Raw genomic sequence first — 12960 nt, 5'->3', positions numbered from 1 at the left:
CCCTATCAGCTTACCCATATAAGCAGGGGTGGGGCCACCCACTCTCCTCCTTCTCGCTTTCACCACAAGGAAGAAGTGCCTCGGTAGATCCCCACACTTGACACCATGATGGAAGAAAGGTTTAGGAGCAGCTTTGGGAAACAAGGATACGTTGACATCATATCTTTATTTTCTCTCTCACTATTTTCGAGAAAATACGGCGATATTGTCTTCGTACTGGAGTGTCTGGAAGATGATGATCATTCTAAAAACCCTCCACCGGTTTTCGTATTGGGAGCACGCCGCTGCATGCTTCTCAACTGCAGTTCCTTGCTGGGTTTGTTGGGGTGAAACCTGTCAGGCCACAGCTGAACTGTCGGACATGCCGCTGTTGTGAGAAGCGGTGCGTTCCAGGTTGGGTGAGTAGTGTTTGCTGGCGGGCTCCACTTGTCTGTTAGTGCTATGGGGGCTACTTGACAAAGTTTATGGAAACCGGCCCCAGGCTAGGGTCCTTTGTTTAGCCACCTAGGCGACAGGAGGCCTTGGTCTGAAGACCATTATAGTTTTAACTAGTGGGCCGCGACCATTGACACTGGTGATCCCTGTGTGTTCTGGACGAGTGGATTCTCTCTGTCACCGTGTTAAGGCCCCATCTTTCATATCCAAATGAGAGTATTCCTTCACGAGGGGATATGTGCATGTAATGTGCGATAGCGGCAGATTCATGTTCAAAGTCAGCTACACAGGCCAGTTGGTACTGTGCTGATTCCGTCGGATGTGGTAAAGTCACCGTTGTGAAGCGGTGTTGACATCTTGTTTTCTCTTTTCTCTTAAAAAGTGAGGAGAGGTTCAGAACGGCGGCCTGTCTGGGTGAGTGTTATGTCATTGTTTACATGTTCATAGCTTACGGTTAGCCAGTCAGCTGTTAACTGCTGCGTTAGCCTGCTGGATCGCTGCATGGCCTGCTTAGGGCCTACTATTAGCCAGTCAGCTGTTAGCTGCGGGGCTAGCATGTCGTGGTCGCTAGGTAACGTTAGCTTGCTGCTATGGCCATGGCTGGCGCGGGGTAGCTTAGCTTCTCGCGCGCCGCCGTGAGCTCGCTTCTGATCGCGTGCGTCGTGATGCTATTCTGTTGAACGTGCTTTGATTTTAACATGTTTTACACTCTTGACCACGACGTCATCCTTGACAGGGGATGTTTCGTCGACCCTGCCCTGAGCCAGGACGGCAAGGTTGCATCAACAGGGGACTGTAGTGCGGGTTGGGGCGGTGACGCTGCCCAGTTCGGACAACACAGGAGCGGCTGTGTTTCTACGGTGTCTGTGACTGCACTTCGCTGATCTGCGTTCCGGGTAGGAACGGGGTTGACCAGACCTCATAACACGTCTTCTGGTTTTACTTTGCTAAATGTATTGTGAATAACGGTGTTTTTTCCCAAAACGTGTGTTGCTACAATGCATTTAGGATACGTTGCGGGTTATGTGTGAGCTGTTTTTGTCACTGGCAGTTAGCTTCTCCGTGCAAATCGGGGAATGATCTGGTTGTTGTGTGAGAAACATCATGGTGTTTATATGCACCGTGTACTCACAACTAAGGTAACTAACCTATGAAGCTATGCTTGGTGACAAGTGAGTAAAAGAATGTTCTTTCTCAGACTGTAATGACAATGAACAGTGTGTTCACACATTAACAGGTTTTCCTGTTTTAACTGGCCGTATTGAGGGTAAAATAGGAGGATTGTGTTTTCCCCCCCAGTTCCCTGGGGACTTTTTCATCCTCCTATCAGACATGTTGTGCATTAATTGTGTCTTTTGTGTGGTAGGGATACGATGTAACTCTTAGCTTGATTGCTGAGGTTGTGCTAAATCTGCTGGGGAAACTTATTTCCTAATGGGAAATTGGTTTGGTTGCTGTCATGTGTGCTTAGCAAGGCCTGTGGTCGATACTAATCAAGAATGATGTATTCTCTCATTGTGAAAAAAACGGCGTTCCTCTGTTGAGTGTTTTTGCCATTTTTTGTAGGTGATGATGGGTTGTGTGTGTCATGTGACCTACAACTGGGTTGTACTGGCCACAGAAGCACATGTGTATGTTGGACCGGGGTTCTTAGAGCCCTCTCTATTCTGTGTTTTTCCTTAGTAAAAATCAGATAGCAGGTTAGCTCATGCGCTGTGTGGAGCTGTGAAACGCTTCATAGAGCTGACTATGACTGTGTCATATTCTCTTTTTGTCGTTACATCGTATCATGGGTGTGGGGTCGTAAAGGGGTGAACTGGTAACCTTTCCTCTCCCCATTGTTCTGTCGGTCAGGGGTACACCCCCTGTCCTTCAAGGTTCCCGTCACGTGGCGGTTCGGCACGTTACGGGGGGGGGGGGGGGGGGGGGGGGGGAGGGAGTTCCTGGTCCCACGGCCTGGTATATTGGGCGTGTGCACCGCAGGAATTCCCCCGCCATAGAGTACGTCACCGTGCGCGTCTCTGTTGGTAGGACTTCCGTGTGCTGTTCAGGTCCATGTGATGGATCTGTTTTCAGGGGGGGTGGTCAGGGCTCCTCCTCACCAAGCGCCTATTCAGGCCTTCTGTGAGTTCGGACTCCTTCTTCCATGTGAGGAAGCCTCCATCAGAGTACAGAGCCTTCCTCCTCAGATTGTCAAAGTGAGTGGACCCTCTAGAAGGGTCCTTTTCTATTGTATGTATATTCGATTCAATTCGTTTATTGAGTGTGTATGGGTTCAGTGCCTCTTCCCCGGGGGCCCTAAAACCAGTTTTTTACATGGCTCAAGGTGCAATATATTCTTTTCAATCTGTACAGCTCGCGTGGGAAGTCTCTCTGGGGATCCCCGTCTCTTTCCTATGGGAGGGTGGTGGGATGTAAAAATGTGGACATTTTTTACCCCGGCTGTGTAGACTGGGATACATACTGTTGATGCTTCCTTCTTTCTATTCCAGAAGTGTTGGAGTTAGGGAGTGTCACACCCCTCTTGTCGTTCCCCTGGGCGCCTTGGGGATTCAATGACAGGTCTGATTAGCCTGTTCATTGATGGGGGTGTGTCCCGACGCACGTATAGTGCTAGCTCGCTGTAAACAGGCGATTGACTGGCACGCCTTGGTTGCTTGTGGTTGAAACAGCGTTTTTATAAAGCAACTGAGATGGGGGTTTTTCCTCTTCCGACGACCACATCCCATGACCTGGGTGGGTTGTCGACGGATTCTCGTTCATGTCTGGGGGATGATGACGGGATGGATCTGAACATATGTGGTGGGGTCTCACGCCCTTGGGGTGGGCCACCAGGCGCGGTTCGTCCGAACGTCTGGGTGGCGCCTTCTTTTCATGTTAAGATCAACACGCATATCTGCCCTTCTCCTGGAGTAGGCATGTCGGCGTGGTTAGGGCACGGGACTGGTTCTGGTCACGCTGGTCCAGATCAGTTGAACCCGTTGTCCGCCGGGGATGCAGATCTGCTGTTCTGGTACCCTGAGGGACTTGGGCTTTTTTCAGGGGGAAAAATGCCAGGTCGGTCTGGGTGTCACAGGGTTAAGCGCTATGGAGACCCTGGTTGGGTATGTTTTTACTCAGCACTGTCGTCATGGCTTACAGCCATGCCATTCTGTACGCGCTCGATCTCGTCGGATCTCGGCCGCTACACAGGTTGGTCCTGGTTAGTACTTGGTTGGGAGACCGCCGGGGAATACCAGGTACGGTGTGCTTAGGGGCTGGTTCTCCATTATTTTTCGCTCCTCTCTCACGCATGGCGAAGAGGGGCCTGTGGGGGTGGTTTTTTGACCTCCTCTGGTGACCCTGTGCTTCCCGTACCGCCAGGCCCGGTCCGAAGTGATGTTTGCGACCCGTAGGCCTGGGTTAACCCTTTTTGGAAACTGAAACACTTGTACTGCGGTATAGCCGGTGTATACCCGCAGGTGTGTTTTGGAGTTTTTTCTTGAGGGGTTATAGGAACAACCACCGCATTGGGTAACACCGAGGTGGTTGATTCCCTGGTGTGTTGGAGCAGTGTCAACTCCTGGGTTCACCGTTTGAGGGTGCCCCTGCACGTTCATGACGTCTGCCAATCGTGTCAGCCTTCTCTGCCTCGACCCCTCTGGGTGGGGGTTTTTAAATGGAGGCTTGGTCATGCAACACCGCCAGCTTACGCTCCTTCCGCCGGGGCGGCTGTGTTCAGCTGTCCCCTCTGGCGCCTGTCTCGTCCGCAGTCTCCAGGCTAGGGTTAACAGCCTGTTGCCTGGTTTTTCCCCGGTGCGCTGCCTGCTTCCGTTAGTTAACCTTTTTTGTGTGCTTACGGCCATGCTGACTGCCTGTTCTGCAGGGTAAGTGTGCCAGGCGGTGTACTATTGGGGGGACGGGGCCCGCTCGGCTTACGGCCATACCAACCTGAACACGCCCGATCTCGTCCGATCTCGGAAGCTAAGCAGGTTCTGGCCTGGTTAGTACTTGGATGGGATTCCGCCTGGGAATACCAGGTGCAGTAACTGAGGGGCCTTTGTCCGAATACGCTGGCGATGTGGGGGGCGGGGCACTACGTGCCCACCTGGTGGGGTCTTGATGCTGGCATCATGGACTTCTCCGGGCCCCCATTCTAGGGAGTCCAGTCCTTTTGGTGGGTCTGGGTCTTCCTTCGTGCTCCGCTGCTACGGCCTTGCCACGGGGTTGGGTTTGCCCTTGACCCCGTGATTCTGGGGGCAGTAACGAGGTTGTTCCTCCGTTCGTTCCCGGGTGGCATGCGGGTTGTGCGTGTGTGTAGTCGTGGGGTCAAGCCACGGTCTGCTCACCCTGTGCGTTGAGTTGCTTGAGTGCCTCTTCGCACGGTCGGGTCCGTCGCCCTCCCGTGAAGCCCCTAATAGGGGGGGTGCCCGCCATTAGGGTGGGTCGGGGGGGCTCGGCCCTCCCTGTTCTGATGGTTTGTGGGGGGCTGTCAGCGGGGTGTATTTGTCGGCCGTTGGCTCTCGCTCGGCCTCCCTTGTGCAGAGAGCGATGCCGAGCGAGAGCGATACGATACAGAACGTTAGGTTATGACTATAACCAAGTTCTGTTAGTATAGCGACGCTCGGCATCCGACGCCGCTGCAGCCTTTGACCTCGCCTTGTGGCGAAAGCTTGGGAAGGAGGAGAGTGGGTGGCCCCACCCCTGCTTATATGGGTAAGCTGATAGGGGTGTGGTCAGACAAATATTGGGATTAAAGGTACATTGTGGTCTTTATTCAGTGCGCGTGCACGTATGGGAGATAGTGCAGAGAGCGATGCCGAGCGTCGCTATACTAACAGAACTTGGTTATAGTCATAACCTAACGTTAAAAACAGTACAGAAACTGAACTGTCTAGAACTGTGCCACAGTATAGCTGATGCCATTTTAAAAACAGTATAGAAACTGAACTGTCTAGAACTGTGCCACAGTATAGCTGACGCCATTTTAAAAACAGTATAGAAACTGAACAGTGCTACAGTATAACTGCTGACACTATTTTAAACAGTACAGAAATTGAACTGTTTAGAACAGTGCCACAGTTTAGCTGACACCATTTTAAACAGTACAGAAACTGAACTGTTTAGAACAGTGCCACAGTATAACTGACACCATTTTAAACAGTATAGAAACTGAACTGTCTAGAACTGTACCACAGTATAACTGAGGCCATTTGAAAACAGTACAGAAGCTGAACTGTCTAGAACTGTGCCACAGTATAACTGAGGCCATTTTAAAACAGTATAGAAACTGAACTGTCTATAACTGTGTCACAGTATAACTGAGGCCATTTGAAAACAGTACAGAAGCTGAACTGTCTAGAACTGTACCACAGTATAACTGAGGCCATTTTAAAACAGTATAGAAACTGAACTGTCTATAACTGTGCCACAGTATAACTGAGGCCATTTTAAAACAGTATAGAAACTGAACTGTCTAGAACTGTGCCACATTATAACTGAGGCCATTTGAAAACAGTATAGAAACTGAACTGTCTAGAACTGTGCCACATTATAACTGAGGCCATTTCAAACAGGCGAGGAACCCTCTCTACCTTCCATCCATCTGTTGACAGCACGGCCCTGAAATGTAACATTGAAAACTGAGCTTTTGTTGAAGAAAAAGTTTAATTTAAATAGCAAATAGTCCATTTTCACTGATACTCTTTTGTTTCCAGGGCTCCAGGTTGTGAGCAGTGCTGAGTGGGCCATGTGAGTCTGTGAGCAGTGCTGAGTGGGCCATGACCACCACGGCATTGGAATCCTTTTGTCACATAGCACGTAATCCTCCCTGCTAGCTTGGTGCTGCGGCACTGTGCTCGTTGTGCCACGGGGGGCGGGCACAAAGGGACAACGCTGCAGTCTCCCAAAGCACAGGACAAACACTGTCCTCATCCACCAGAGCAGAGTGACCCTTCTTGAGAGGCAGAGAGCTTTGTAAAAACAAAATAGGAGAATATATTTCTACATTTATACATACTGTATATAAACCTTTTTTAGTAGCCAGTTAAGAAAAATTACCAGAGAGACACCATCAGAAGGCACGGCGAGACGGTGGCGATGGTGGTTGTAAACTTTTTTAGTCTTCTAGAACAGAGCAAGCTACAGAGGTTCTCTCTCTGGGTCAACTGCTAGAACAGAGCAAGCTACTGAGGTTCTCTCTCTGGGTCAACTGCTAGAACAGAGCAAGCTACAGAGGTTCTCTCTCTGGGTCAACTGCTAGAACAGAGCAACCGAGGTTCTCTCTCTGGGTCAACTGCTAGAACAGAGCAAGCTACCGAGGTTCTCTCTCTGGGTCAACTGCTAGAACAGAGCAAGCTACCGAGGTTCTCTCTCTGGGTCAACTGCTAGAACAGAGCAAGCTACTGAGGTTCTCTCTCTGGGTCAACTGCTAGAACAGAGCAAGCTACCGAGGTTCTCTCTCTGGGTCAACTGCTAGAACAGAGCAAGCTACCGAGGTTCTCTCTCTGGGTCAACTGCTAGAACAGAGCAAGCTACTGAGGTGCAGTCTCTGGCTCAAGTGTTTCCTGGAAGGCAGTGTGCTATTAGCCTCAGCGCTGCTGAAGTCATTTGGAAAAAGTCAGTTGAAAATGTTCCAAACAGCGTGAAGATCACCATATCTCCTCCCCAACTCTACATTGGAACTGGAAGCAGCACTGGTTGAATGGGATCTCTGATTGTAGCCCATTCAGCCATTCATTGGAACACATCTACAGTGTTTTTACCACCACCCCCCCCCCCCTCCCCACCATCACTGGTCATTATAAAAACCTGAAGGTATAGGACCTCATCTTGTTTTCAGAAAGTATTTAAAAGTTTGCTTAAGAAAGAGGAATGCTGTTTATATGGACAGCCCCTCCACCTTAAAACGGAATCCTCCAAGCTAGCCAACATACACAGAACCCTGACGTCGTCAAATGTTGCTGAAAATGTCAACACGACTGGAGTGTTATCTCTCTGCATGCCTCTCCCTGCAGATTATGCAGCTCGTCAGCGGTTAGTGGCCGGCTATCGTCTGCCGACGCTTCCTTGGATGGCCACGGGAGGAAAGGAGGGAGAGGGAGGAGCGCGATCGTCGGTCAACAAGGGTCAAATCCACCCGATTTGTGTGCCGCCGTTCTCTGCGTCATTTTAGGCGTCGTCGTACTTCTGCAGTGCCTCCTCCAGCGTGCCTGTGACCTTCTGGAAGAAGCCGATCTGCTGCTGCAGGTAGTGCTGCATCTGGGCCTTGAAGTCGCGCACGCGGGTCTGGTGGAAGTGCTGGATCTCGGCGAGCGTGGCGAAGGATATGATGTTACAGCGCTCGTTGATCCCGTCTGCCTGCGAAGCCTCCATCTTGCCCTCCTCCACGTGCTTCTGGCTCTCCTTCACCTTGGTGAGGGCTCCTGTCAGGGAGCAGAGTAGAGCACAGGGGATCGGGGTTAGTTCAAACATCATCTGATCCCGTGTTAGTCACCTTTAGAGCGGCCTCTGGCCTGACACATCAGACTCGTGGGAACACTACACAACGTGTCTTACAGTCATGTCTTACATACATATTACTGTACATATTTAATGCTTTTCCCTTACCTCTGTGATGTATCTATCATCCGTCTCTTACCTCTGTGATGTATCTATCATCTGTCTCTTACCTCTGTGATGTATGTATCATCTGTCTCTTACCTCTGTGATGTATGTATCATCTGTCTCTTACCTCTGATGTACAGTATGTATCATCTGTCTCTTACCTCTGATGTACAGTATGTATCATCTGTCTCTTACCTCTGTGATGTATGTATCATCGGTCTCTTACCTCTGTGATGTATGTATCATCTGTCTCTTACCTCTGTGATGTATCATCTGTCTCTTACCTCTGTGATGTATGTATCATCGGTCTCTTACCTCTGTGATGTATCATCGGTCTCTTACCTCTGTGATGTATCATCTGTCTCTTACCTCTGTGATGTATGTATCATCGGTCTCTTACCTCTGTGATGTATCATCGGTCTCTTACCTCTGTGATGTATCATCTGTCTCTTACCTCTGTGATGTATCATCTGTCTCTTACCTCTGTGATGTATCATCTGTCTCTTACCTCTGTGATGTATGTATCATCTGTCTCTTACCTCTGTGATGTATCATCGGTCTCTTACCTCTGTGATGTATCATCTGTCTCTTACCTCTGTGATGCATCATCTGTCTCTTACCTCTGTGATGTATCTATCTGTCTCTTACCTCTGTGATGTATGTATCATCTGTCTGAATACTATACAAAGGTAGCTCTCCTCTGGGTCTGAATACTATACAAAGGTAGCTCTCCTCTGGGTCTGAATACTATACAAAGCTAGCTTTCCATTGAGTCTGAACACTACACAAAGCTAGCTCATAGTCTCCACTGGGTCTGAACAATACGCAAAGCTAGATTTACATTGGGTCTGAACACTACACAAAGCTAGCTTGTCCAAAATGAATGTTCTTGTTTACATGTTGCGTGCATGCATCCCCTCCCTACTTCCCATTTCCCCACGTGGAAAGCACCTGATGGGATAAATGACATGCTGGTGCTCTAGTGCGACATTCAGTGGCTGAATGTTATCTATAGTATACCACCTTTAAAGATGTTATCCTACATCATAAATTAATGTGGGAACCACAATCTGACTAAAATGAGTTAAGGCTCTGTTCACATGTATCCCTTTTTGTTATTCCCTTGGGTATAAAACATTGGTGGCTACTCGCTGCCTCTTTTGGTAGCAGAACACAACGCCCACATACAGTTTGTTAGCCCCTCTAGCGAGAGCACGGAGCTCTGAGGATGGCGACATTGGTCGGTCAGTTCAAGCCACTTTGGTCGTAGAATTTTTGAACTTTCTAAAAGGGGATATTTGCCTGTTAATCGTGAGATAATCGCTGGCCAACACTCTCACTCTCACTCAACACTTGTTGGCTCGCAGGTTCAGGAGAACGAAGGTTTTATGGACAATTTCTCTGGAGACTTAATGGCCAGTGATATTATTTGATACAGCAGATAACTGTGCATAATTCTTCTCACATTTTTATATTCAGATTTAATTTCCCCAAGGGGGATCAATAAAGGAATTATCTTATAACTGATTCTGGCATTGATTAACCCTTTCACTACCACACAAAGGGTTAACCCTTTCACTGCGACAATACAGAAGGTTAACCAGTTCACTGCCACACGACAAAGGGTAACCCTTTCACTACCACACTACAGAAGGTGACTACAGACGTCTGTAGTGTGGTAGTGAAAGGGTTAACCTTCTGTAGTGTGGTAGTGAAAAGGTTAACCCTTTGTCGTGTGGCAGTGAAAGGGTTAACCTTCTGTAGTGTGGTAGTGAAAGGGTTAAGGGCTGTTTATGGTGTGGGAGGAAACCAGAGGGTCAGCAGGAAGCCCACGCAGACACAGGGATAACGTGCAAACTGCTGGGGTTTGAACCCAGGACCTTCTTGCTGTGAGGCAACAGTGCTAACCACTGCACAACCCCAATAACTAATCAGTTTAATGACAATAATCAATTTGACGCATGCTGTGAATTATAATGCAGGGACTCAACAGATCGTGGTTTGGATATGCCAACTAGCTGACCCACGACCCCCAAAACAGCTTCTTCCAGAGCCTCTAGGGGGCACTAGCAGGGCTTTTAGACTATCAAGGCCAAAATATACGTCCATGTAGGTTCTTTAGCATTTATACTGTAGTTCCACGTGGTCACTTTGCTAATCTCTCCTCCACACAAGAGCAAATTAAATGCAGAAATATGCGTCTCGAGGCAAGTGGGCCAATCACAGCGCTTGATGTATTCAAGTGGGCCAATCACAGTGTTTGATGTATTCAAGTGGGCCAATCACAGTGCATGTGGGGGGCTGCATCGCCTTACACGCGGTTACATTTTGATCCGGGACCAGCGACACCTCTGGTGGCATTTTCATGTTTGAGTATAAATTAGACTTGAATCTTGTTATGATAGTTTTCAATCGCGAGGGAATTCAGCGAGACACTCTGACCAGTGTGGGAGATGAGTCCACAACTTGGGGCCAAAACATCTTACAACAATATTTTGTGTTTTGATGTCAGCATTAGGCTACATCATCGCTTTAGAACTTGGGTTATTCAGTACCGGGTAAGACCCAGAGTATGACCAGGAGAACCAAAACAAACGCTGTATGAATCACCCTAAAGGCCCCGGACAAAAATAGTCTCTGGATTCCTGGCATAATCTCGGTGTTCCAAATTCCCTGAGGACCAGCACGGCATCAATGAGCTTTTTAGAAGAGAATGTGAAGGAAGAACAGATCTAAAAATATCGACACATGAGTTAGGTCACTTCAGGGACTTTTCAAAACACCCATTTATGGGAATTCTGTACGAGTTTTATTATTATCAGCATCATTCGTCAGCATTGTCTAAAGGCTTTCATTAGTTCTTTTGGACCAGCAGCTGTATTCAGCTTGGTGTCTGCCTGAGAACTCCCAACATGCATCCAGGGTCAGAAGTGGAGATTTAACCAGAAAATACCTAATATTTTTTTAACTATGGCTGGGTGTCGCCACTGATTTCCTGAAATCGATTCGATTCCGATTGGCAAGGTCCTGATTTTATTTGATTTCCAATTAGATTACATTTAATTTAATTACAATACCTTTGTGAATGGGTTATTCAGTACTGGGTAAGAGAGTATGACCAGATGAAACTAAACTCCCAGTTCGATTCCAGCAGGCAGGCAGGTCTGTGTGATGTATATCAGAGACAGAGCACAACAGGCATGAGCACTAGTTAGCCCCTTTATGAATAAGCTAGCATGAAATGGACGTCAGTAACTTCATATGGTGCCATTATATTTGCTCTTGCGGTTAAAGGAGCCGACAGCATGGAGCCAGTATGAAGAACAGCATGGATTGAGCTGAGAAACTCTCTCACACACCCTACATACATAATGCACTACAAAAAGGTCACTTTAAAAACTACTTTTTGCAATATCCTGAACCCATTGTATATTTGTATATTATTATTTATTACCTTTTACTCTTACGTTTAGCATTGTACTTTATTCTTACAACTTTTTGTAAAATTTTTATTCTATTTATTTGTATTTCGCACAATCCAGGCGAGCATGGTCACCTACAATTTACTGCATGTCTCGTGTATGTATGTGACAAATAAAACTCTTGAATCGTGAATCTTGAAAGGACTCTACCCATCAACAACATTAGTGTTAAGTAAGACACAGGGCTAGGGTTCCAAAAATCACAACTACCCCTTTAACCGGCACTGCTGGTCTCCAAAGTGATAACTACCCCCCCCCCCCCCCCCCACTCTCCAATTGACCTAGTGTTCAGAGCTCTGACCTACATCGCTATGGAAACATTAGCTTACATCAATATCCCCATGGGAATGTTTACATGGGGACGACAGAGACGTATGTTGTGTTACTGGAGTGTGTTGTTGTCACCAGCCTGTTGGTTCAGAGACCGTCTCATAAGACACAGACCAGTAGAGCTGGAACAGCTTCTGTTGGCTCAGAGACCGTCTCTTAAGACACAGACCAGTAGAGCTGGAACAGCTTCTGTTGGCTCAGAGACCGTCTCTTGAGACACAGACCAGTAGAGCTGGAACAGCTTCTGTTGGCTCAGAGACCGTCTCTTAAGACACAGACCAGTAGAGCTGGAACAGCTTCTGTTGGCTCAGAGACCGTCTCTTAAGACACAGACCAGTAGAGCTGGAACAGCCTCTGTTGGCTCAGAGACCAGAGACCGGCTCACCGACCGACGATGATGAGGAGGAGTACAGAGCCCTGGTGGAGAGCTTCGTGGGGTGGAGCGACAGCAACCACCTCCAACTCAACACCAGTAAGACCAAGGAGCTGGTGGTGGACTTCCGGAGGGGCAAGAAGAGGCCCCCCCCGATTCCCATCTCCATCCGAGGGGTGGATGTGGAGATGGTGGACTCATACAAGTTCCTTGGGGTACACCTGAACAATAAACTGGACTGGTCGGACAACACAGAGCCCTCTACAGGAAGGGACAGAGCAGGCTGTTCTTCCTGAGGAGACTCAGGTCCTTCAATGTGTGCAACAAACTGCTGCAGTCTTTTTACCAGTCTGTTGTGGCCAGCATCCTCTTCTATGCTGTGGCATGCTGGGGAGGCTACATCAACTCAAGGGACACCAACAAGCTCAACAAGCTGGTGAGGAAGGCTAGCTCCGTGGTGGGAGTCGAGCTACCTAGACTTGAGGTGATGGTAGAGAGGGGGATGATAAGGAAGCTGGATGCAATCATGGAGAACCCCTACCACCCCCTCTACGACGAGCTAGTCAAGATGAGAAGCTCGTTCAGCCACAGACTCATTCCCCCCCGACACTCAACTAACCGCCTCGGACAGTCCTTCATACCAGCGGCCATCAGGCTCCACAACAGTGGGCAGCGACTAGCAGCCTCCAGGCTCCACAACAGGGGGCAGCGACAGCGACTGCTACCAGACATTGACCTGGGACTTATAGGAACCCA

At 48.5% G+C, this 12960-nt stretch overlaps 1 protein-coding gene across 1 annotated transcript in view; it reads right to left on the bottom strand.

Moving 5' to 3' along the window:
• Positions 1 to 5189: 5189 nt before the first annotated feature.
• The window catches only part of snx18a (sorting nexin 18a), a 61036-nt gene continuing 53265 nt past the window's right edge, over positions 5190 to 12960 (bottom strand). The window contains exon 2 of the mRNA XM_084307536.1: positions 5190 to 7838. Coding sequence (XP_084163662.1) covers positions 7585 to 7838 — 254 coding nt within the window. The 3' untranslated portion in view covers positions 5190 to 7584. The remainder of the gene's footprint in view (positions 7839 to 12960) is intronic.

This window comes from Notolepis coatsorum (assembly GCF_963971535.1).
Source record: "Notolepis coatsorum genome assembly, chromosome: 2".
In the NCBI taxonomy this organism is placed as follows: Eukaryota; Metazoa; Chordata; class Actinopteri; order Aulopiformes; family Paralepididae; genus Notolepis; species Notolepis coatsorum.
The sequence above is the reverse complement of the archived record's forward strand: the minus strand, read 5'-3'. Positions and strand labels throughout refer to the sequence as shown.